Here is a 26,425-nt window from a genome sequence, read left to right as displayed (position 1 = left end):
ATACTAAACTCGCCAGAAAATGCCGCATGCACTCACATAATGAACGCACTCGGGTAATGAACGCAGCCCCCAATTTTCCAAATCAAGAATTGTGTTTTTCTTTTTCTCACATAATGACTGCACCCTGAACTTGCTGCCATGAAGTAGGAGACACACAGTATGATTCGGCATATGCTGTGGCATTCGATGGATGCTACTGTGTCCGACACGACGTCACATGCAGAATCTTACCGTGTCTCCTATTTTTATCATGATAGCAATTATATGGACGTTCTAGGCACATTTTCGTCGTCGTCGCCACATGGTGTAGGTGCGAGTGAAAGGACGCGAGGGAAGCTGATGATCGTGGCTCAATCTTGTGTGCCATCTTTCATTGCGCAAAAGGCCCGGAGGGGGAGGGGGGCGGGAGGGACAGCAGCATTTTACTCTGGCAGTAACTGCGTATTGCACATCCACAGCCGAGGGGCACCGATGATCATGGCTCGATTTCCCACGAACAAGGGTGGGAAGCGGGAAGGAAACACTTGTCTTCCGTCGCAGTCATGGCACCAGAGAGAGGGGAGGACGGGGGCGTGGAGTTTTACTCCAGCAGTAACTGCGCATTGCGTGACCGCGGCAATCTGCATCGGGGGCTAAGTCGTGGGCGGCTCATACTGTTGTGTGAGCTGCGATCTGGCTGCTCAGTTTGCACTGACGCGAATGTTTGCAAGTTTATACGGACGATAAAACTGCTATCCTTGCTTTGCGTAGCTGTCATTATTGCTTTGTGTAGCTGATATTTGCTTTTGCAATTGACTGTTCACATTTTGGCCGAAACTGACTTTTTTAGAGGCCGCCATAGAAAAAAAGAATTGCTAGAAATTTTACCTCGTATAATGAATGCACCCCCCGAATTTGCACATATTCTTCGGAAAAGAAAGTGCGTTCACAATGCGAGTAAACACTGCAAGTGATTTCATTCCATAAGTGGCCTAAAAGGGTGTGCTGTATTTTCAGATCATCACTTTCGGGGATACCTTCAATTTTGTGTGACCTGCGCAAGATGCATCTGCAAGCAACAACATTCTTTGCACAGTGCCAAGCATGCTATCCTTCGCGTGACCTGCACAAGACGATCGGCGTCTACAACTGATGCCATTCTTGGCACACGGCCCAACACACTATCTTATCACAGTGCGGAAATGCTGCCACTCATCGATGCCTTCAGTGCCAGTCATGCGAAATATTGTGAAAAATGAAAGTGCCTTCAGAGGTGAACATCGAATAATACGGCCCAAGTTCTTTAACACTTTGCTGCGGGCACATGCTCTTGTCTTTGGCCTAGAGCTTCCTTGGCCGTCATATTCTAGCAATACCTTTTGTGTTATTCTTTTTCCCACTATTTGTGCTTCGTCAACAGTCAGAGTGACATTCTCCCCACACTATCAACAGGATCAACAGGCCCTCGAGCGAGAAGCATTTGCTACAAAATTACATAACAAGCGGGGAAAGGTATCACTGCTGCAGGCCACGTGTTCCTTAATCTGTACATGCACACGTCTTCTCCGTTCACAGTACGAGCACCTATGTCTATATGCCGAATAATTTTACTGGCAGGTGTTTAGAGTTTTAGATAGACCCCCCTCTTATGACAGATTTAATATCCCCTCGACTTTCAGAGTTTTGCATCTTCCCACCTGCCTTTTCACTATTTTTCCAAAACACTGATGGCTTTTATCAGCTTCTCGGTGCATGACGCACGTGCGTGCTTATAATTATGGAATGCGTACAAAGTCCCGTTAACAGTTTCACATACAAAACTTGTATGGCAGGCAAAATGAGAGCTTAAATCGCTACAGCGACATCAGAAACAGCTCTGAATGGCTGCCAGTATGTTTATTAGGCATCTAGGTTCTTGTACTGTGACTAGAGACAGCGTGTGTGCACTTGTATAAAGTAGCAAGTACTATGTCCTGTGACAGTGGCCCCTTTTTCCCTTCTTGGTGTGCTCCACCGCAATAAAGTGCGTACGCTTCACCCCATAACATGACTGCATTGCGGCAAAAGTGACCAGTCATGTTTGAATTATCTGACAAAGGTCAAAGGCCAAATCAAGAAACAGCTCTGAATGGCTGCCAGTATGCTTATTAGACATCTAGGCCCTTGTACTGTGACCGGAGATCGCATGTGTGCACCTGTATAAAGGAACAAGTACTATGTTTCGTGACAGTGGCCCCTTTTTCCGTTCTTGGTATGCTCCACCACAATAAATTGCATAAGCTTCACCACATAACATGGCTGCATTGCGGCGAAGGTGACCAGTCATGTTCAAATTATCCGGCAAACATCAATATTGAGATCGAAATAATGGAGTTGAATTAACGAAAGTCTACTGCATGTACTACCTGCCAAATACAAAATTGTGTCTCCTGATATGCATAGTCTCTACCAACAAAGAAATAAATGCGATGCTACATTAAATGTTGGCCATAATATGCACTATGAGGTTTCTTTTTTTCTAAAGTGCTGAAAAAATTGCGGCTCACTCGCATCACTGGGACAGCACAGAGGCAATACCAAACAAGGATATCAAAACTTTGACAGGAAACACAGTCGCAAATATGGCAGCTGTGTGTATGGTTCGTTTGGCTTTCTTTGACGCATGAGTGCGTGTTTGTACACTCATCTGCTCTCAGCAAAACTGGCAACATGACATCAAGTCTTGCTCATTGTCCCGTGAGATTTGTGTGTAGTCTGGCTTTCTTTCATGCTAAGTGAGCATTTGTAACTCATCTGCTCTCAGTAAAACTGGCACCACGATGTCAAGTCTTGCTCATTGTCCCGTGAGATTTGTGTGGAGTGCATCACCTCCTAAGGAAACGCCGTCACTTTGTAGGGAACTTGCTGGGGCAGCCCAGCAGTATGCTTAGATGCACCCAGTGCTGAATTTCGTGAAAGTGAAATCTTGTTGAGGCAATGTGGCTCAATACAAGTGAAGCAGGCTGCTTTCACTTTTGCAAGTGATGTTCATTTGAAGCATCCCCATCAGTCCCACTCAAGGAGGCAGCAAACGGCGGTGCGTTTGAGTTTTTCGCAAATTAACGGCAGGTAGTAATAGGTCTACGATTGCATTATGCAGTGCACCACAGGTGCTGCCGAGCAGATAGCCGAAGAAGTTTATCACGATAAGATTAGCGGTGATAGGTCATACAGGCACACCTGTTGGTGGCTCTTTGACAAGGCCACTACCACACTTCCGTGCATTTCCAATGCTTAACCGTATAGGCATCACCACACTTGTGCTGAAGCGGGAATGATTGGTCAACCAGTCTCTGTACTTTCAGAAAAAGCGGAAGAGCTTTCATGGCACAGCGTGGCATTCACGACATCGTCATTGAGGCGGCGCAGTTAACCTTCACGGGACCAAAGGTGATTGTGGTATGCGGTCTCAGATCATCACGGTAGTAGCTCGTATGACTAGCAGTCATAGGAGCCACTACCGCTTAAGGGGGGAACGTGGCTTTGAAAATCAACTTCTTTATTTCTTCATAAATTTTGATGAAAATTGGCACAAATGTTTAGAATGTCTCCCTGATGCTTCCACAAAAGTTCCAGAGTGATATCTTGAGAACATTTTATTGAATATTATTGAGTAAATTTTTCTCCCTCAACCTTTCTGGAGAGCCTGGGGAACTTAAAAAGTGTGATAGAAGGCTTGTTAAGTACTGACTGCATAGCTAAATGCGTGCTGAAGTCGTGACATTCTTGCTTTTTTTCTTTTCACACCAGAATTTCTTTCGGAGTGACACTTTCTATGTAACCTTCGAGTCAAGCACACTTCTGGTGTAGACAAATAGCCATATCGTAAACTTACAAAGATAAGAAAGCGAGAATGTCACAACCTGCACTGTAGCCCAAGGAACGTGACAAAAAAAAAAGATGGAGTAAAAGTATGATAAACGGTAACAAAAAAATCAGCTCCAGAAACTGAGCAGGAAGGCAAAAAATGTTTTGAGAAAACCGCTCTCAAAGTTTCACCTTCTCTTCAGTTCTCTAAAAGGCACCAAATTTGTAGTCTTTGAGGTGTTTTGTGATGTGGGGCTTTTTGTACATGTGGCCTTTGGTCTGGTGAGCTCCCCCTCCCCTTTTCTTTTTATATGGCATTCTTTGCTGCTGCTACTCTACAAAGAGCATGGTGCCTGGGTTTCAAACTAAGTGATGTGCAGAATTTTGTGTGGGCATGAATATAGTTCCAGTGTTGTACCTGCAGGCTGCGTGATTGATAGCAGTCTCCAGTACAATCAGTGAGGCATTTTTTTTCTTCTGGTAGAACTGACCGTGTTACTGAATGAAGGCTCTGAGTGTAAGCAGCCTCTCAACAAGTCATCTTTACTTGACAATGGCTGTAGAACTTAGGATCAGAGAGCCAGTGATAGATATGCAGCTGCTAGGTGCTTTCCAGAATTGTAATTTTATATGATGCCTCGATCACTTCTGCAGCCAGGTGTCTCTGCCAGCCCGAGGGGCCTAGTGAACAAAGCTCATGATGACGTTCTCTTTATGAAGAGGTGGCATGATAGATGTTGTTAAGAGCTATCGTAACAATACGATAATAGAGTGAATGTGCAATATGCTTGGTTGCGAGTCCGAGGTGCCGATGTGCGAAATGCCTACCCGCAGATACAAAGAGCCGATGCTCAATGTGCTTAGTCGTGCAGTTCGAGGTGCCAATGCGCGAAGTACCTAGCCGTGCAGTCCGAGGTGTCGACGTGTGAAATTCCTAGCCGCGGGCTCGAGGAATCGACACTCGATGCGCTTATTCACGCAGTCTGAGGTGCCGACACACGAAATGCCTATACGCGGGCTCGAGGAGTCGATGCTCAATGTACTTCGCCACGCAGTCGGAGGCGCCGATGCACAAAATGCTTAGACGAGGGTCTGAGAAGTCCGCGCGCGATGTGCATGACCACTGAGTTGGAGACTCCCTATGCGCGAAATGCTTAGCTGCATGTCCGAAGATTGCGTGCGCAATGTGTTTGGCCACAAATTCCGAAACAGCAAGTACTGAAAGGCTTTGCTGCATGTCCAAGGATTTTGCGCGTGAATCTTGGTTGCAAAGTCCGCGTCGCCGATGCTCTGAATGCTTAGCGGCAAGTCTGAGACGTCCACAAGCATAGGGATCGGCCATGCTACTGCAATGTCCGCGTAGCGCTCATTCTGGCACGTCGAGACTACGGGAAGTGGAGACGTCCAGACTCGCGAGGCGCAAGGAGTTGAGCAGATGACGCGAGCACCAGACCAATGGCGAACCGTGCTGGAGTCACGTGGCGGGCATGGCCAATTGCAGACTCCAGCATGACCTTCAGTCATTTGCTTTTCGTTTGCTTGTTTCTGTATGGAGGAGATAGATGAAGCAGCAAATTTGAAGACGAAGAAATTCGCTTTCCAAAGAGACAAAGATGGCGGCGCTCAGTCGCGTCATTCCGGAGATATTGTGGCTTAAAGTGCCCCTGAAACGGTTCGGACAAATTTTGTAGGCGCATAGGGTACAGCTTAAGTAGAACATTCGCACCACAATTTAAGTGAAGCGTTACGTATTATTGGAGTTACAAGCGATTTGAAGTTACCCTCCTCCCTAGCCATGCCTTTCCTCCTCAACTCGCTCGCCGAGCGAGCGGCGCTAAGCTCCGCCTTCACTGGTCCTGCATCACGATGCGACGTCACATCGTCCACTTCCGGTTGTTGGAGCACGCCTCCTCCCGCGCGAGACCTCTCCGCTGGCCGCTTGGCCGTCGACCGAGAGCCATCGAAGCAGCGTGCGTTGCGAGCATTCTGTCGTAGCGCCGAAGGTGGCCGGTATTCTGGTAACCACAGGCAAGCTGGTCATTTCGGCAAATGACTGGAGGCATAAACTCAAGCTGATGAAGGAACTTCAGAGTAGACGTACGTGAGCAGCCTGATCGGTCTGCACGGTCCAGACACTTGTTGGCGCAGCGCTTAAGGGGGGAGGCTACACTTGAAATACAACTTTTTTATTTGTGGACAGATCTCAACGAAATTTTCACACATTGTGTATTTTAATATGCAGATTCTAAAAATATAATTAATTTTGCCATAGGATAAGTAGTTTCTGATATACTCCAAATGCATTGTATAAGCCGAGTCCTTTGTTTGGAGGAAAATTAGCTTCTAAACAGAAAACCCTAACACAGTAATTTGAGTATAAAGACTATCTAGGATGTTCAGGGAGTGCCATAAGGTATTATTCAATGTTGTAGGCTAATCTGAGCAAGAGTTAGAGCTCATCAAAGATGTGAGAAAAAAATGCCATCTTGGCATGTCAAGCATGTGACCCATTTCAAAAACTTTTTGAGAAGAGTGCTGCTTTGAAAAGGTGCATATTGCTTACTGCATACATTTATCTTTCTGGCAAAAAAAAATTATGTTAATAGCTGAAATAGGACAGAAGCTATTTTACCTCCAAAATTGGAAGTCTGTCGGAATTCTCGTTTTGAGAAATCAAGGAAAAACGTTCTGCAACATCTTTATTGAGAATATACCAATAAAATCTCAAGGAAATTCACTAGGGGCATAATCTGGATACATCCTATCTTTTTGCCGCTTTTTGGCCAGCTTCCTTGCGCTCAAAGAGGCTTCTCGCTTCTTGATGGAGTTAGCACTTCGAAGGTCCGGCGCTCCGGACGTTTTCCGGCGCTCGCTGCGCGCTCGCTACTTTCTTCAGTCATGAAGGAAACGGTGCCTGCACGATCTGTGCCAACACGCGTGGCGTGGGCGGACGAGGTGTTGACGCTAGACGCGCCAGTTTGCAGCTCGGAACTCGATCCGGTAGAATGTCCAGGCAGACCAGCAACCGGCAACTCCGCGAGTATGACAGGCCTAGCCGCCTTCCGTCGCGCATTGCACAGCCGCTTGACGCGTAGTAGCGTTGAGACGACAATCTTTTCCAGCCATCCGGGCAGCGAAATGAGCATCTTATCAAACGTCGCGAAGCAAGCGGCTGAACAAACGTAGACAGCGGCGCGATGAAACCAGAGATAAACACACGTAGTGAGACGCGAGAGCGGTCGAGCGCGCGCCGACGAGCACCGGACCAATAGGAGCGAGGCGCGCGGGGGTGTGCGCGCTTTGGCCAATCGGCGGCACGGACGCATCCTCCAGAAATGACGCGATAGCGTCGGTTTCCCTTCACCGACGCCATTTTGAACTGGTGCAAAATGAGCACAAAGAAAACAGCTTCAAAACAAGCGCAAGATGGCGGCCATCGGCCACCGCGTTCGCAAATGGTGACGGCGCGAAGTTTGAACATTTTTGACCAAATTTTGCTGATTTCGCGTTCACCTTGGCCCCTTTAAGCGCGATTTTTTATTATTTTCCGATTAAATTTCGCTTCTAGATTTCGCGGAGGGATTCTTGAATGTATAAACGTAGCGAAAATGCACTTTTCCGAAAATCGACTTTTTTGTGATTTTTTGCCGTTTCAAGACCCGCGTCCCCCCTTAACCAGTCAAACGAAGCGCTAATATTGCTCTAACCAAGTGTAAAACATTTTAAACATTTATAAGAACAACGTGTTGATGATTACACTCCTGCGAAAAATACACACCAGCAGCAAAGAAGAATGCACTTCGTTGCTGCTACTGTGTATGGTTGAGCTCTGTGCCACCAGGTGGCTGCACCGTGCAGACCATTCACATTTACCTTTCTGCTCATCTCATGGCTCATCCCGGCACAGTCAAGCGACCAGACCCTGTCCCCTTGCTCTTGTGTTTGCCCTAATACCGGACTTGCGAAACGCTATTGCGTTAGTAATCTTCCGCTGGAAAGTGACGGCCACAAACGCACAAATCCTGGCGCCTATCGGATAGCCGCAGTCCGATGCGCAGCAGCCAGTTCGCTCGTATGCTGCCTTGCAGAGGGACACGATTTCGCAACTTCACATCTTTCCAGTCGCTACGTCTGCAGCCCACAATGCAACAAGGGTGATTCATCGTGCTCATGAAAAGACTGATCGACACTAACGGCGGAGCTCTCGTCAAAGACTGCACACGTTGTAACACAAGCAGACGATACTTGCTGTGTGCCGGAAGTGCTCAAGTGTACTAAAAAACTATTCTTGTGTATTCTCTTTAAGTTATTTTCTTTTTACAAAAACAAAGTAACTAACATTCCAACTATTACGAGCATCATTTGTTCACCATAAAGTTGGAAAAATTATCGACCACGCGCCCTGGTCAGCCAATCAGATAGCTCGCCCATGTGACGTCATATGGGTTATTTGCATCATATGGATAGGGGTGGCTTAAAATTCCACCGAGCAGTGCGCTGCGATCAACAGCGATGTGCATTTTTAAAACCTTATAATAAATTACACGCTTTACGCAGAGCACTTAGATGTGTCAATTAATGATCAGAAGGACCTACTCTAACGACTCAGTACGTTTGTAGAAAATCGCCAAAATCGTTTCAGGGTCCCTTTAAAAAACGCTGTTCTTTTTTGTATTTCCGCTAGTTTTTCACCACCTTGGCTGAAAAAAAGAATTTTTTAGAGCACTTCTACGTGGTTTACAGGGACGATATTTGGGAGTCAGATAGAGAGTTATAGAAGCTAAAAATTTGATTTTCAAAAAACTTATTTTTTTGGACATTTCTCGCGATGTGAAAGCCACATCCCCAATTAGGCAGCCAGCTAATACATTAGGCTCTATAAAAACAGTGTAGGGGATCCACCGTTTTAAACGCCTGCACATTTTTAACAGGCATGTATTAAAGACCAGCACAATATTACCAGTGCAAGATTAGACAAGAGACAGAGCACAAACAGAATGCCCTTATTTAGGACGTCTTACCGAGAACAAAACCAGTTTTTGTGGTATCTGCGAGTCACATTCGATTTTGCGCTGGTAACATGTATCAGGTACTAAGGAGAGACACAGGTGGAGTGAACTCAAGCACAGTATTACCTTGCAGTCGAGGACTTGTTTGAGCACCTCCTCGTCACAGAAGCAGGTCTCATCGTCAATTGTGAGCTTTTTCTGTCAAAAGAAGAGAAAGGCAAGAAAAAGACAAGGTCATCACTTGGGCAGTTGCGTACAACATTTAAACCTGGGCCATTCAATGGCCTGCAACCTGCAAAGTGGAACACGTCTCCCTTAACCATGACACAGAGACAGTGCACAATACAGCGGTATCTGGATTACTGAAACATCCTGAGAATGTGAAAATATGCTCCAATTATCAGGAGTTTCATTTACTGAGGCCACATGACATACAGTAGAACCTACTTGCCGTGTTTTTCATGTAACTGAGGAAAAGAATGCTTTATCAAGGCCAAGGCAACATCTGATAACTTGAAGCAGTGCTAAAGATGACTCAGGAAGATACTCTCACACTAGACTAATCTGAAATTGAACAGGCGCCAACAAAATACAGTGGAACCCCGTTCATACGTTTTTCACCGGACCGAGGAAAAATAACGTAACAGCCGCGAAAACGCAACAGTGAGGAAAGCTCCAAAAATGAATGAAAAAAGTGCAGCTTCAACTACACACAATTTATTTCCACAGAGTGCGCTTAGAACTTTAAAATGTCTAGAATGGTGGCTTGCCGTTTCTTTCGCTCACTAGGAATCACCACACGTTTCTCAATAGCCTGGAAGGCCGCATTGCTGTCAGCGTCGCTGTGAGGTGCAGCGTACCTGCGTAGGAGGTCCAGAGCCGCGACGGCTTCTCCAAAGCTAGGATTTGGCAACTCCCCGGCATCATGCGGCTCGTGCTTCTCGTCGTCACCACGCCACGGCAATGGCAACGGACGAAGGAATATCCGCAGGAAATTTTCCCCTCTTTGGCGGAATCATGCTAACGTGCTAACGATTGTTTAGTATTGCTCCGCAGCGCGCGCGTACGAGCAGCCCGGTTGCGCGCAGCGCGGCGTGGTTTCGCGAGCAATGTAAACAAGAGAGGAGAGCTGGCCCGAAAGGCGGAGCAATGCCAACTTCCGGTCTCCCTTTAGCTATAGCTTCACACAAAGAGTGACGTCAGGGCCTCTCCCGAGTTTCCTTCCTCCGTGAGTCAACCCGTCCAACAAACCACAACAAACCATGCGGCGACCGTAATCACAGTGATGATAGTGAGAGCATTTTTCACGAATGGCCACACTGGCGTGCGGCTTCTTGCAGCCAGTTTGTGGGGTTCTCCTCCGTGCGCTTGGGACAAAGGAATGACAACACAGTAGTGCAAACAATCACAAGGGCATTTATTGCACCTTTCATAGATCAATGCCTGCTAGCCGAGTTGCTATCCACAAAACATGCCGATGGGCGCGCGACAAATCTAGAAATCCAAGTCACCGCGACCGGAAGCGAGCGAATATGTTCACCCCATGCTGGATCCCAACGCCTGGTCGTTCACGTGTTCGGTCACGCCAACGGTGGCGCGTTCGAAGGCGGCCACGCGAGGCAGTCTCGCAGAAGCATGGGTCGGCGCGCGGGATGTCCTAGCTGTTAGCCGATCCGCCGGGAAAGAGGGTCGCTGCACGCGCGGCACGGCACGTCCGTGCTGCTTGCTGTCTCGAACCCAAGAGAGCAAGCACCTTCCTTTCGGCGCCCAAGTAACCTCACCTTTCGGCGACGTTAGCAGCGCAACACTCGCGCCATCTCTCGGACTGTGCTTCAACCACATCGACCGCCGCGGACGTCACGCAGGCCACGCGGCGAAGCGGGATTACAGGAGACGCGCTATGCGGAAAAAACATCAGGGGATGCGCGAGAGTCGCGCATCCCCACAAGTTTCATAGCCAAGCCCGGTCAAAACTCGTCAAAAGCCAAAATGGCGGTTGGAGCGCGTTGCCTACTTTAGCCCAGGCGGGTTCGGGTTGCGACGCATCATGCGGGAACGTTTTCACAGCTACTACGTAACAGCGGGGTTCCTTATACATTGGATCCTATGGAAGCTATGCTGGGACCGGATGAAAACGACGTAGCAGCCGGGAAAACACAGCAGTGAGGAATGTAACAGCGGGGTTCTACTGTATTGAAAACTTCCTAAATAAAGCTTGTTATTGCTACCTGACAATTAGGTTACCCAATATTGAACACTCCTTTGGAGCAGTTGCAGCTGTGAATCCCACTAAATAAAGCTTGTGATTTCTATCTATCACTTGAGTCAAAGCTTAGATACAGTCAAACTCAGCTATATCGATACAGGTTTTAACAAAATATTGGATATAACAATGGGCAGCCGATGCACCATCAACCTTTGTACATTTTTTATGGCAAAATAAGCTGCTTACTACAATGCTCCCGTGATGTGTTACTGGTCATAACAATTAAATCTGGCTACTGGGTGCATGTGCCAAAAGAAAAAAAGAATGCATATCTTCGACGAAAAAAAAAATAAAAGGAAATGTGAGCCACCAAATTCGCCTGTGTGCTGCACACCTTCGCCACACCCGCCTTTGTACCGCACATCCTACATGACATGTCCGGTTGCATCACCAGCCTCGTGCACCTCTCTCCCCACAGCCTTCGACCCCTTCAACATCGGCACAGTCGACTTGTGCATCGGAGGGGTGGACAAGAGGTGGGAGAGAGGCACCTGAGGCCAGCGATGTGTAAGGTATCGTAGACACCTCGTAAGGTATCATAGGCACCTGTTGTCCACAGAGAACAGTTTTCTTGCCACTGTGCTAAGACAGCATCAACGGCACTGTGGCAAGAACGCTCCGACTCATAGACGCCGATGGATCCGGCGCCAGTCAGGCATAAATTTCACAGAAATGATCATCCGAGATGCAGCACCTGTTTCAACTTGAAATGCCAAACGTTTGTCCATCTCATCACTTATCTAGCCCCGTTTTCATTGGCACGCTCGTTTCATTTCAAGCAGGACTTTACAAGTCAGTAAATTTCCCTCACCTTTCCTTCCGAGACCCACTCCCTCAGAACTTTGATGTCTGGCGGCTCTTCTTCACATTCGGGAATCCAATCCAGCCGCTCCTTCACATCAACCTGCATCAGAAGCACAAAAGTATACGTAAGACGAAGCAAGAGTTCTCTTACTGGATAAGTAAAGAGGCGCTGAAAACAAACGAGGCAAAAATGAGCATTTCCTCTGGTTGTGAGCAGCAAGAACCCACAACTAGAGAATCTTGAAACACAGACGCAGTAGTAATTTGGCTAACACAAGTTTCTTACTAATGCTCCAAAATGGCCAAAGCTGTGGCACCAGTAGTGACCGACTAATTTGCAAAAAACAACTCTGCAAGTTGGCAGCGCTGCAATGCTCTGTTCCAACAGGAAAACCCTCGCCCACAAACCAATTTCTGGACTCCTTTTAAGAAGATAGAGCAATACCATCTGGCCTCCATAAGTGGATTGTGCTTATCGTTGACCCCGAAGCGTGCAACTAAAATATGCTGACGCTGTCCAGTAAGAAAGCCACAAAAATGACAGGACCAGGCCAACCAACCTCAGAATTCTAAAAGCATGACAGTGGCAGCCAGGAAATACTAAAATTTGGTGAAATATGCTACAAATTTTTTTATTATGCAATATGTTGAGTGTTTATTAAACATTTGCAGATTCGTTGTGCAGGAATTCTGTGAACAGCCACTCTGCTCTACATAGTCGCAGCAACAATGATCTGCTGTGCAGAAAGGCAAAAATGTTCATAAAGTTTATTTGCACAATATATTCAGGTAACGGCTGTCGAAAATTCGATCGCCGTTGTACATTGGTGGTATCAGTTGATATCGCTGCCACACTGGTACGTGCCTATAATCAATGGGTCCAAAAAATCGGGTCAGAAAAATCGCTCCGCGACTGGTTTTGCTTTACCTATACGCAAATTCAAAAATCGAAATATTTATGTAAGTACAACAATCGTAAACCAGCGCTAAAGAACTGGACATCTTACGATAAAGTGGTATAAGAGTTGGCAGGTATGCAGGACATATTGAGCAATAACAGACGTGCCGAATTGCATTTGGTGGTACCCAATGCATATAACCCTGCTCTATGCGCCGTCATACGCATTCTGAGGACCGCATAAGCTCTTAGATTGCTAGCACACCTTTGCCAAGCCAGGCAAGAAACTGGACATCGCGCTTCAATATGAACAGTGGATTTGTTTATGTGACATCGCAGCATGTGCTACAGAAAACGATTTCCACCACCCCATAGGCTAAGTGTTATGGCATTATTGTTGAGAGTTTCAGCGCTGTTTTCCCATAGAGAAGAGAAAAGGGGGGAGAATGTTTCAAAGGGTAACTGAGGAGCCAGATTGTTGCTAAAGACAGATGTGGCAGAGTTAGATCTGCAATAGAATCCAACTTAGAGAAAAATACCTGCAGAAAAGCTCTTTTTTTTTTTAAATAAAATAAAGCATGACTTTTTTTTTTTTGCAAGCAAGAATTTTCACTGGTCAAAACAAGGATTTGCAGGGCAGCCAACTCGGAGCGTCGACTGTTCTAAGAATGATTTCAATCTGAAGTTTAACGTCCTGAAGCTGCAGAGTAGGTCATAAGGGATGCCATAGCTCCACATTATTCTTGACCGCCTGAGGTTCGTTAGCGTTTACCCAAAGCACGGTACACAAACTTTGTTGTATTTCGTCTCTCTACCTGAATGCAGCTACTGTGGCTAGGAATCAAAACCCCACACTAGCGTTCAGCAAAACACCATGGACACTAAGTTAAATAGGTCACTGTTGTAAATCTATTTCAACCAGAGGTAACGTGCCCAGTTTTCCAATGACGAATGTGAAGAGATAACAGCCTGCAAGATGTTACTGAACAGCGACAACACAGCCTGAAATGTGAAAAATGTAAGCAGAAGAATGCGCTGCCCTTTCTCACCTCTTCCTTCTCAAAGTCCCAGCTGACATCTGGGCTGGGTTCGAGGCCATCCATAGAGAGACCCAGACCCCGTCGCCCACGCTGCTTCGATGTAGGAATGATGTCCCGAATTCCTTGGTTGTCCTTGCCGAGACCAGTGCCAGCCCTGTAGCCCATGCTCGCCTGCAGACCACCGAGGAAAAGTTAAATAACATCTCATTACGGCTATTATAATACATTTTTATAGGGCTATATAACCGCAGTAATGCAATAGAGTCCCTTAAATATCAACACGAAGAAACCCTGGGTATCTGTTTGTCTCATCAGAAGTTGAGCGTAGCAAAAGCAAATTGCATTAATAGAGGTTTACGTGAGCAATCCAAAAATGCTTGTCTTACCAAAGACTGCAACTGCGGTAAGGGGTGCCATATTCTCTGACAAGCCGAACATTTATTTGATAATCTGCACAACACAAAACTATTCTGCACTTGCCCTTAGCCTATCTTATCAACAGTCCATGTTGCTGGACAACCCTCTTAGCAATCTGGCTGTTGTTGCGGCAAGAGGTGACTTCGTTGCAGAAAAAAATCACAGCTGAAGAAGGCTACATGACTAATCTGCAATTAAAATTGTTCACTATGAACATGCTCCGCTATATATAGGCCTGTGTGCCAACGACTTTAAGGAATTCATGCTCTGCGAAGTGCTACTGCTATGCCTGCACTTTGTCAAGAGCTCGCACATAGAAACCACCAGGTTCAAAATACACGTCGACAGAGTAATAAGCAAAGGAAGCACCTGATCAGTTTTTATCAACAAATATAATAAAGAATCAGTGAATTTTGTTCTGTGTTAAAATGTAACAATTCTTTATTGTTAGTGGTTAACAACAAATTATCAGTTGCAAATGGGACATGCTAGATTATAAAAGCTGGTACCATAAACTTACAGTCACAGTGTCAATCCTGTCTAACACTTACCTCATTTTCTCAATTATTCTCGTTTGTTTGCTTACTTGAATTGATTACCACAAAGCATATGAAGGTATTTACGTGAAAGGGCTCAAGCCCTTGTCCACTAAAACTGTAGTAGCGGTTCACAGGAGCTATCATCCATAAGCCAACATGTATAACTCTCAGTTCCACATTACACGTGATGCTCCACCAACTAGCTAATGGCAGCAGTGCTACATCCTGTGCCAAGGCCAGGGATGGCGCTAGCTAACACTCCCTGGGTGTCACCTGTATAACTCAGTTCCATCACAGGTTGGTAACTCCTGAAACCTTATTTTCGTAATGAACATTGTTGGGTGTGCTGTTTTCGTACCTTGGAACTCTGGTCAAACACTTAGGCTTGACTTACTAATTTCCTATCACATCCTGTGATAGGGGGTATACTTTGTGTGCCACCATTTAGAGGGGTGCCTTCTATAAATGGTGGCATACAGGAAATGTACTGCCAAGGATCCATTCTAATGGGTGCGCAAAAACATGCAATTTTTGAAGGTAAAATAAACTGGACTTATTTATGCCCTCTATTGGGCAAGTTGCTTCATACATGGCGATAGAGAAAGCATAAATACTGTAATTATAAGAAAGAATATGACTAGCGTGCAGTTCTAGACATGTCTTCCCCCAAGAAAGCTTTTCAAATCATTGCTTCTGTGCACCAGGTCACAAAGAAAACTATTCAACTGAACACCACCATGTCTTGCTTACCATCAGCTTCTGTGAGACATTGCTGTAATTGCCTGCATAGAAAAAAAGTTAATTATCACAAAATTAATCAACAATAATAAAGAGTACACAGTCTAGCCACGAGAAAGTGCGATCACTATCAAGGGGCCCCGCGAAATAATTCTCAGCTAAAATTCATAATAATCGTCATTGATTTTATCATCATCAGCCTGCTTATAATCTACTGCAGGTTGATAGCCTCTTCCAACGATGTCCAGTTACTCCTGCCTTGCAACAATCAACTCCCACCCTATGCATTGCAAATTTCATAATTGCATCACAACGCCCAGTCCTGCACGTCTGTACTCTGTAACCTGCATATCCATTTCCTTGGCATCCATTCCGTTAATCTAATTGACTACCGGTTATGTCCTCTACGCCACCCACCAACATGGCCTATGCAATGGCCCTTGCGCACTCTTAACTAGAACACAGGCTACCTGTGCTTGCTCAACAATCCAAGCAACTGTCCTGCTATCTCTTAACGCAATGCTTTGTTCACCTCTTCCCCAAATATGTGGATGCCAGCTGCTATCTTGCTAAGTAGACGACAACTTCCGTAATCACAGTCACTGAGTATGTGCCCATTTTTGGCAAACTCGCCAGAATGCGTGATTGCCACGGCAACACAAAAAATGGGGCCACCATGGCCGAGATCGAAACTGGGACTTTGCGCTTGGCAGCACAAAGTTGCAGCCAGTCAGGTTACAAAAAGCCATTGTGAAAATAAACAGCCCCTAAACCATGCCTGCAATGTTAAAGGGACACTAAAGGCAAATACTAAGTCAATGTGGACTGTTCAAATATCATTCCAGAAACCTCGCAACGCTTGTTTCGTGCCAAGAAAATACTTAGTATGTGAGAAAATTGCACCGGAAAGGTCCGAATACCTTTATCGCAAATCAAATCTCCCGCCATCCAACCAGGGGTGTGGTGACATCGCATATGCCATCACCATCCTTTGCTGCCGTCAGTGAGTAAACTGGCGCCCGACAAATGGCGGTACCAAGCCAAGACAGAGCGGCGGATTCGCCGCTGCAGCTGCTCTTTAGTCAAGTGGCATAGACCATTTGGACATTCCACGACATCACATGGAAGTTGAATTTTATCCTACTTGCAGTTTGTACGAGTTTCATGAGCCAGCAAAACCAGCACGGCACTATTGAAACGCGAAAGTGTGGGCGACGCGGAGTCGAATGAAAGCTAAACCTTTCGACTGCCCAAATCGTTGTCAGGGTTACTTCAATGAGTTCTTTTTTCTAAAAGTGAAATAGAACTGGACAAGTAGCATTTTATTTCGTCTTATAATACAATAGAAGGATGTTATGTGCAAGAAGTGGTTGAGTACTAGTGACAGAATTTATCTGAGAAGTGCTTTCGTGATCGGGCAAACACTTGAATGCCTCAGGAGAGACTCCAATCAGGTCCTGCATTTACCTAAATTTCTCTATAGTTAAGGCTCTGTTCATGATAGTACTGATGCCTTAGAGATTCTCGAGGACTAAGCTATCTCGTTAGCTTGACCTAACATTTGCCTTTAGTGTCTCTTTAATGTGTTTCAATGTCTAATTTGTTTTGTTCTTGACACATTCTATAGTTACAATGCGCAATGGACTAAGACGCACATTCTGCACTGATTGCTAGTTGACAGAATTCCATGCCCAGCTAAAGCCAAAAAAAAGAAAATCGATACGCGACAACGAACTCACCCATCGAAATGCCCGAGCCACTTTCAGCCACCTCTTCGTCATCATTCGAGAGACTGTTCGAGTACTTCACGTATTTACCTGCGAGAACACACAGCAACAGGATCAGTGACTCAGCTGAATTACACCTTACAGATGCAAGGAGGGGCCACATTCTCAGGTGCTTGCGTCAGGTGATAATTTTAATTTTGCATGACGTAACATTCTACACAATGTTCCAGTGTAGCACGATACGAACTCACACATGCGACATACATTTCTGCTGCAAACCTTTGATTGGCGCTTGCTGTTAAGAGCACTGTTCATAGTTTTCTTTTATTTCATACCATGCAGTCATAATCTACAGCAAGCATTGCCCACTCATACAGGTAGTAGAACTCACACTGACATATAATAGTTCATTCTAGTGTCACTGCTAACAGTTCTCAAATTTGTACAATACGCAAGTCTTTATGGCAAATGCATCTTGAGTAACATAGTATGAAATGTACTTAAGCCGCATGAGAAGTACATGCGAGAACAAACGAAACATCCAAAAAAAGACAATGCGCCAACACACTGGCAGCTGAACATTATCTTGTCCCTTTCAGGGTCAATGACGTAAATGTACGGCGCCGCGAACAAGTCCAAAATAGTCGATGCCGCATATTTACTGCGCCGTCAGTACGTTTAAAAAACGCAGTAATTTCCTAAGTTTTTCTTTCCTGGCATGTGCTGCCACTATGTGGGAATACAGAGAATTTTTTTTCTCATGCCTCCCTCTCTTGGTTTTCAGTGCATGGTTTGTTTTAGAGCTAGTTTGCTCTGGCGCGTCTACATACTACTACTCGCGCATTGGTGCGCGGGTGGGCGGGCAGCGGTTTGGGTTTTGCTCCACGGGCAGTCTCGACTTCTTGTGCTGGCAAAACTGATGGCTATCTCGTTACTAATCACTCAAAGGGCAGCCGCCTATTTCTCGCTCATTTAGTGCTCAGTGTTAGTGCTCATTTAGTGCTCATTTAGTGCTCAGCAGTGTTTTTGCATTCCACCCCTACCGAAATGCGGCCACCATAGCTGGGATCAAACTCACAAGCTCAGCACCGCAATTCCATGGCCAGTAAGCTACCTCGGCAGTTGACAATAAAGGGAAAAGAAAGTGTAACTGTGTTAGTAAATTAGCTTTCTGCATTACCAAAAACGCTACTCTTAACGTGACAGAAGGCTTGGAAATCCAGGGGAAATACGAAAACAAAACGCGGGTGGCAACGCTGCTTTGAAGTTCTCCCACCACCTCATTGTGGCATAGAGGTGCCTTCCCGTGCCTCGTCCCCAAGCTCGCACGTTGTGCTTAGCTCAACCTCCGGGAACTTCCACCCCAGTGGAAACATAGTGGACACGACTAGCCCACTAGAGCTAATTTCCCGTGCAAACTATGCTTCTCACTCCCGGCATCGAGTCACCTCATGTGCATATGTCACTGGGACACGCCCTGATTAGCCGCTTGAGTGGCAGCCCCTGGGCTACACCCGAGCACCACCCAAGCTCTCTTCTGAGGAGCACTTGATTGCCGCGGCAGATGCTCACAGGCCTACAATGAGTTTGTTATGTGGGACCTTTGCTCCTGTGACTTCTCGTTCTCACGCTAGGTGGACTGCTAGCCGGTTAGCCATAGCACAGCAGGCATGCATACACAATCGGTCTGGCGGTGAGCCCTGGTCCGTAAGTGCCGAGACTGTTGCACTGTGTTGTATCTTGGGCTAATTAACCTGTGTTTGTTCGCAATCTGATTCTGGAGCTTTCTCTGCACTCCAGAATCATATTGCGCCAACACACTGGAAGCTGAACCCCGCCGCAGCACTTTTGTGCATTGCGAAGTGAAGGAGCATTGTGCCCTTTTTGACCGTCACTTGAAGGGTGAGCCTTCCGCTAACCCATCTCCATATCATAAAGTTGGTGGAATTGGACACCACCTGCTTGTGCCCAGCTAACTTTTTGAATTAAAAGATGTACTACACCGATTTCTAAAAGAGCCAAGGACTGGATTTGGCAAGTTTCAAAGAATTTGTACTGTGGGACAATGGCTTAAATAGAAGAAAATGTTTTGAATACGCATTAAACAATCAACAAATGTACAATGCCACGCTGCCATACTGGGGCTAGAGTTCTAGCATAAAACTAAGAAAATGGAAATTGAGTCCTCATTTTCTTTTCCACTAAACAACCTCTTACTAGAAAACCAAAAAAATTGAGTTTTGAAGGGATATTTAGTCAATGATTTAATGTTTCATTAGACTGTCCCTTCATCACCCTACACGAGTAACAAGGTCTTTTGGACACAAAGCACATGACCAAAGTCTAAATGTCCCACAAAACATTGCTCACCTTTAGAGCCTCCCTTTTCAGAAGATTTACGCTTCTTGCTTGGCGCCTCAGGGGCCTTGTAGTTTCCTGAAACAAAGAATAAAGGCTTCTGCTACAAAACAAAGCAGTAGGATGCCCATCACCTCCATGCCAGATGAAAGTGTGTATGCCTCAATACTTGCCAAGAAACTGCTGGTTTGGATGAAACCAGTCAAAGCCACAATGGCTCCTGAACATATCAAGAGTTGCACCAGAAACCAGTGACTATTACAGACACTAAAGGCAAGTATTAATTCAATGAAGCTAAACTGCCAGATCAGAATTTCATGGTGTCCAAATAGGGCTGCCACTTGGGTGATTTAGCCAGATTTTCCCTTACGGGGTCAGCTGCCATTTCAACCACCGTACCGGCACAACATTTGCCGGTTTTCTGATTCTACCCAAATCGCCACATTACAGGCACCGCAAGAATTCTGCCAGGCCTTTACACATAGCAAACAACTGAATTGTCACAAGGAATTCATTCCTATCTTCTTATACCGTTCATTGTCTTGAAACTGTCATGTTATCTGAAGTTACGAGACTAAGGGGTTCCTCCTTTCGTGCCTATTCTTGCTTCTGACCTTTCTCTTACATGTCCAAATGCAACTTCTGCTTCTCTTCGATGCGTCTTCTCGGTGGCCACCCTCTGATGGCACTTATCTGATCAGCTGCCACAATAAGTTCAGGCCCCGCAAACAAAATCAACTCACATTGTTCGTTGTTCTGCCCCGACACAATCCTGTGCTACGGAAACGATGCTCAACAGACTATTGGCTTTACCCGCTGGTCATTTTTTAAATTCAAATGCGTACCATATTCTATATGAATACAGCGTTTTAATACATTTCAATCACACGAAGTTTGTACTTTAGGTATCGCCACTATATTTTGTTTTCCTTTTGTTTTTGTTTTTCCATACAGGACTTGTCACAACTCTCCCTTCTTCTCCCTCCCCCTTCTTCTTGATGTCAATTTTTCTGCTCAGCAAAAATGGCCAAGACCTTATGTCCAAAACGTTACCCTTACAAAGCCTTCATAAGCGGGAAAATGACAAGTGGAATAAGGCATGCCACTGCTGTGAAGCATCCAGTCTGCTTTCACAATCTGCAAATTTTAGTCGAAACATACATCGTGAGAAAGCTACTACACTGCATTTCACCATAAAAGAAAATGAAGTTTTGACAATTTGATTGGATTTTTATACAAAAAAAAGATCACTTCTGCTACTTAGCGTTCTTCATGCAACTGCAGCACCTGTCTGGGCTCTTAAAATGCAGGAAGTAACAGTGGCACCCTGTCCTGTTTATTTGTGCTATTTGCACTTATTCCATTTTAGTATTTAGATGTTTTACTCCCAGCATCTAGAAACTTCAACACAAGCTCAACCAACTAGTCTGAATTGCCATCTTTCTCAAATTGTGGAATAATTGTGCAGTCCCTCAGGTCGTGACTTATACAGAAAGATGGTACAAGATTTCTGAAAAAGCAATCTAAAACTCCCTAGTGAATAAGTATTTGCCTCTCAAGTCTTCTTAATAAAACCAAGTCGAACATATTTGCTACCTTTTCCTGGCATAGCATCACCTAGTGTTGGAGAGCATTCATTCTATTCCACATGATGACTGCGCTGAAATTCTGGTCGAAACACACATCAGATAGTTACAGGATAAGCCAGAAGTCACAGGGCAGCAGATCAATACAGTAGAATCTCGATGATACGATCACGGCTGATACGAATTTCTGGATGATACGAATTTTTCTGTGGTCCCGGCCGAGCCCCATTACTTTGCAACGTGTTAGAGAATGGTTGTTACGAATCAATTTTCGACCCGCGTCGGTTGATACGAAAATTACCGAAGACATTGGAAATTTGAAAGTGTGCTTGGCGAAAGCCAGACGCTGCTGCCGTCTGCGCTCCAATTCATTCGCTTTGGTGTTCGGCGATATCGCCTGTCGCTGCTGCCGCTTTCGTTCTGCTTCCCTGCCTTTGGTACCCGGCGATCTAATCAGTCGCTGTTGGCGTTTCTTTTCTGCCTCCCTTGCTTTCGCATCTGGTGACATGTTCATTCGTGGCATGCGCATTCGCTCCTTGTTCTTCTGGCGTTTGGTGTTGGGGGAATCCGGCGTCCGCTGGCGCTTCCCCGAACCGCATGGCGCGCAACACGGGCCTCTCACTCGATTGCAACGAAACGGCTGGCGAAGGAGCGGCGGTGCCACCGCCGACGCACGCGCGCCCGTTCTACCGCTACTGTGTGACGTCACGGTTGCTATGCGCAGCTGCGCCCCTGACCGGCGCGCCGGTTGCTAAGGAGGGGAGGAGGTTGCGCCGCTGCGCGGAGGAGAGAGCACAGTTGGCACGATTCCAGCACACGGATGGACGCGACCGCGAGCATGAGCCCCACCGATGGCAGTGAAAGAGAACAGCGCGCAGTTACGCGATTTGTCCCTCTCTCTTTTGGTGCGCAGGCGCGGATACGGCGCCGGACAGCGCGGAGGCCGCGACTGGGCGCGAAGAATTTGAAGCGGTGGCACTATTGTTGCTTTTGTGCTTTTCTTCATTTTCCGCGTGCCGTTGGACGGAGTGGCTGCTGTGCTTCGGGCCGCGTTCTTTGTGTTAGACGTGGGCGACGGCGAAGGACCCACCACCGGCGGCTGAAACGCTGCATGCGCGCTAAGTTCTGAGGCGTGCGCGAACGAAATCAGCGACGACACGTGCGCGCGTTTTTATGGATTTGAACAAAGCCTGCTAATTGACCTGACAAATAATAAGAGCCAGAGGACATTAGAGAATTTTCTACAAGAAATAAATCCTTTTTACGCACGTGTGTCTGAGTGAGTTCACCACTGACTCTTTGATTTAGCTAGTTTTAATTGTTTCGATGATACGAATTTCGGCTGATACGAATATTTTTCGTGACCCCGTGAGATTCGTATCATCGAGATTCCACTGTAATTTCATTATTACACACTGTCAAGCTGACGTTCACACACCAGGTGAAGCCACAGTAAGAATATACATCATTACACTGCACATGGTTATCACTTTAGAAAGAACATGTTGGATTAGTTATCTCTCTCACGTAGAGACTGCATGGTATTCAGCATGTTCCACCTCAAGAAATCTGTGAGCAAACAAAGCCCAATCCAGACGTAAAGGGCACCAAAGACCGACATGCCTATCAACAGCATACTGCAACACAAGATGCAGACTTACAACATATATTAAATGCTGATTCCACATTAGCCAGAGTGTCTGAAAGCAACACTCTGGCTATGACAGGTATCGTAGCGGAGAGCTCTGGAATAAGTTGATTGCCCAGGATTCTCCAATGTGCATTAAAATTTTGGGGCACAAGCATCTTTGCGCTGAATCTGTGTTGGCATGTTATGCAATGCTGTGAAGTGCAGATGCTGCATGCGACCTCAACTACTCAACGCCACCGACTTAGGCCGTACTGCACAATTCAGCTCAATGAATTCTGCCTACACATGAGCTGAACTTGTTTCATCCAGAAAGTGCACAGACAAACTCGGTAAGCACAGAGCCCTCAGTAGAGCCTGTGCGTGTGATCTCAGGACCTATTACCGATGAGCAATTTGCTCCCACCACCTCAGCCAGCTGTTAGGCCTAGCCAGCTCTGCTTTGCCAGCTGTCAGCGACTAAAAGTACGGCTTGGTGCTGAGTCAACAGAAATGTATTTGCAGGAGCTATATGGCTCTAGGAAAGCCGAGAAACAACTCAGCCAATGAAAATGGGTGTACGGGGCACAGCCTGATTGGCACCTATTTTTTTTTTCGCAACCGCCATTTTCTTGATATCTTGCATGCCTTCCAAATATCGAGTGAGGCACCCTACAGCGTTCAATACTACGGTCACCACTATACAATGGTTCGCTAGAGAAGGTGGCGGTGTTGTGGAAATGTCAGAATAATTGAGCGGGTCCAAAAAATGGGCCAACAACTAAACAAATTCTTCTGATTTGGCTTTTCTTGACTATGAGCTGTGCCAATGGCAATGCGACTTGCTCACTGAAACCGAAATTGTCACTGGTACATGGTTCAACCTAACACTCGTTCGTTCTGAATACTTCTAAAATTTCGATGAGTGAAATTTCACCCGAAGCGAATACTGAATGTTATATTCAATCGAATATTTGCAAATACTGAAAACTTGCATAAGCCCAAGACTGAGGCGGAATGTGAAATAGCTAACCATGTTTAGCTGCACCAATTTATGTTGAGTTCTTTCAATGTATCTGTAGCAATGCCATGGATATGCATGGATGACAGGAACACTACCAGTGTTCAGTACTACTGAAACAAATTTTTCAGAAGAATGTAGACAAATTACATTTATTGCACAGAATCCTATGCTATAGGGTGTTCACTAAAGCCAAATATATAATTAATGCCAAATTTGTTTTCTGAAGGTCATAATAGTAATTAACTTTTTTTGGTGCAGTCAGATTCCTATCATAAATACCAGCCAAAAGATTACTTCCTAAATTGTGTAAGGTAATCTACACATCTATTCTTAGATCAGTCAAATTTATATTTTTGAGGGCAGTTTTACACCTCCTAAAGACTGTTATTTTTAAGAGTAATACAACAGAATTTTGAGTCCACATATGCATTTTCTATTTTGGACAGTGCACATGGCCTACTTCTAGATTATCAATTTTGTTGCAATTTTCGCACATAATATCCAAATATGAATTGCAAGATCAAAGCCATTATAAGTGAGCTGTATTCAAATATCTCAATGCCAGCACGCAGCAAATGTTTAACTGTTCCCAGAAGCACAGCCAGTTTATATCAGCACATCAGGCACAGATCCAGAATGCCCTTTGCACAAGCAGAATACCTAGCTTCATGTTGTGATTTCAGTACACGCTTTCGGTGCTGCATCTTAGCCTAACTACCCAAGTGACAGTTTCAAAATGAGTAGTCAATGGTGCTCTTTACCTTAACACCGTCCACGGAGCAAAGACATAACTATGCCACTAGGTCTAAAATAACAGCAAATAATTTGGCAGGGAAAAGTAAGGATGCTAACACTGGCCCCACTAAAACACTGCTGCTTGCTTGGCAAAGACAAACAAATGACTGACTGCCAACACTCAGTCACACATCTTTCACGTAGCATGTCACACAGAGCACAGAGGAATAAATGTGAAAGACACAGTGCCAGGAGAAAGACACGCCACAGTAATGGGCACCACACTGTCAGGGCTTCCAACCACCACCGGGTTAATAAATTCAGCGCAAGAAAACAAACATTATCAACAGCACTTCACACAATGAGTAGAGATTGTTGCACACATGGGGGGTAAGAGGGTAGGCAGAAGGCAAAGAATGCACAAACGTGGTGGAACGCCAACACCAGCAGCAGCAGCAGCAGCAGCAGAACAAACAGAGCACCACCCAGGCCATTTCAGAAGCCCCCAGAACACACACACACAAAGTCAGCCCCACTCACTCAAGTCTGGCCACAGCAAACACCGTCCTTACCCCTCTGGCTCCAAGTGTTTCTGATGTTGCCGTCATCGCTGTCATCAGTGTCACCGCTGTCACTGTCGTCACTGCTGCGGGGAGCCTTTTTTGATTTACCTGTGGCCACACACACATACACACACACAAGAGACTACTATGCGACCTCAGAAATGCCGGTATTTGATGCAGTCGTCGCGTGGTGCTCAAGGCATGAAAAATAAAGGAAAGTGGGGAATACAAACAAACTCAGCACAGACTACCAACAATGCTGCTTACCTTTAGATACTATATCAATGGGGTAGTGCATTAATCATGTAAGAAGCCAGCAAATGTCCAGGCTATTACAAAAATGGGTGCAGTAATATCAGCTGAGTAACCAAAGTGTAGCACGTAGCACATTAAACCGTGCTCCTAGCATATACAAAATCCTGGATTGCAGCTAGTAAAAAAGTAATACAGTCTGCATCTGAAGCTTGTCCCTTTAAAGGGCCTTCCAACAGGCCCCACTGAAAATTTTGGTAGTCAAATCCTGCCTAGGGAGCATTTTATTGCAAGGATTTTTCATATTCGTTCATTAGTAGAGGAGACAGAAGAAACTGAAATGCCACGTCCACACCTTGTCAGGAGGCAAGCTTCAGTGCCAACAAAGACGCTCTTTCCCACTGATTCAACTAGCGTCTGCAAACCACATTCCTTCCTGGTCTCCTTCCATACTGCAGCCGAAGGAGTTCATCCCGCTCATGTCATGAGCCCCACCTGTGTCTTTCCTGCTTCTGTTCCTTTTTACCTCTTCAGCGCACTTCCATTGACACTTTTGCACATTCTGCATTGGACGATTTACCTAAAATCGCATGCCATAATCCGGCATACCAGGCAGTGCGTCAAAAGTAGGGGTGTTCACGCATGAGAGCTTCATTCTCTGTCAGGAAGCAGGGCTCACTCAAGAGAAAAGGCTCACAGGCTATCGTTTCACATTTCAGGTGTTGCGTTGTGCAACAGCTTGACACTCTCCAGACACAGTCACAAGTGTGTGACTATTTGCTATTTGGGCAACCAACTTTCTCGCAAGGCAAGCAGTGCAGTTCGATTTGCATCTAAGGAAGATGATTACATAGTAAGCTTTAAGAATAGAAAAAGCAAGCTCCAAGCATTGAAGACTACCTTTTTCCCAACCTTTAAGGATGTTCTTTATTTGCTCTAAAAATGCTACAAAAAGAGCAAACATTTTTTAAAATATGGCTAGTAGTACGACAGTTTTTCAGTGTTAAATGATACACC

General features: G+C 45.7%; 1 protein-coding gene across 2 annotated transcripts in view; it reads right to left on the bottom strand.

Moving 5' to 3' along the window:
- Positions 1 to 26,425, bottom strand: part of LOC135899060 (cap-specific mRNA (nucleoside-2'-O-)-methyltransferase 1-like) — a 102,902-nt gene that overhangs the window by 67,302 nt on the left and 9,175 nt on the right. Inside the window, exons 4-10 of one of the 2 annotated variants that reach the window (XM_065428307.2) lie at positions 25,166 to 25,264; positions 19,634 to 19,699; positions 17,276 to 17,353; positions 15,549 to 15,580; positions 13,852 to 14,013; positions 11,912 to 12,004; positions 8,961 to 9,032 (exon numbers count right to left, since the gene is read on the bottom strand). In XM_065428307.2, the coding sequence (XP_065284379.1) occupies positions 8,961 to 9,032; positions 11,912 to 12,004; positions 13,852 to 14,013; positions 15,549 to 15,580; positions 17,276 to 17,353; positions 19,634 to 19,699; positions 25,166 to 25,264 (602 nt within the window). The remainder of the gene's footprint in view (positions 1 to 8,960; positions 9,033 to 11,911; positions 12,005 to 13,851; positions 14,014 to 15,548; positions 15,581 to 17,275; positions 17,354 to 19,633; positions 19,700 to 25,165; positions 25,265 to 26,425) is intronic. The other variant, XM_065428308.2, reaches the window with a different exon arrangement.

The sequence above is a fragment of the Dermacentor albipictus genome, chromosome 7 (assembly GCF_038994185.2).
Source record: "Dermacentor albipictus isolate Rhodes 1998 colony chromosome 7, USDA_Dalb.pri_finalv2, whole genome shotgun sequence".
NCBI lineage: Eukaryota > Metazoa > Arthropoda > Arachnida > Ixodida > Ixodidae > Dermacentor > Dermacentor albipictus.
This window is presented reverse-complemented; position numbering and strand designations above follow the sequence as displayed.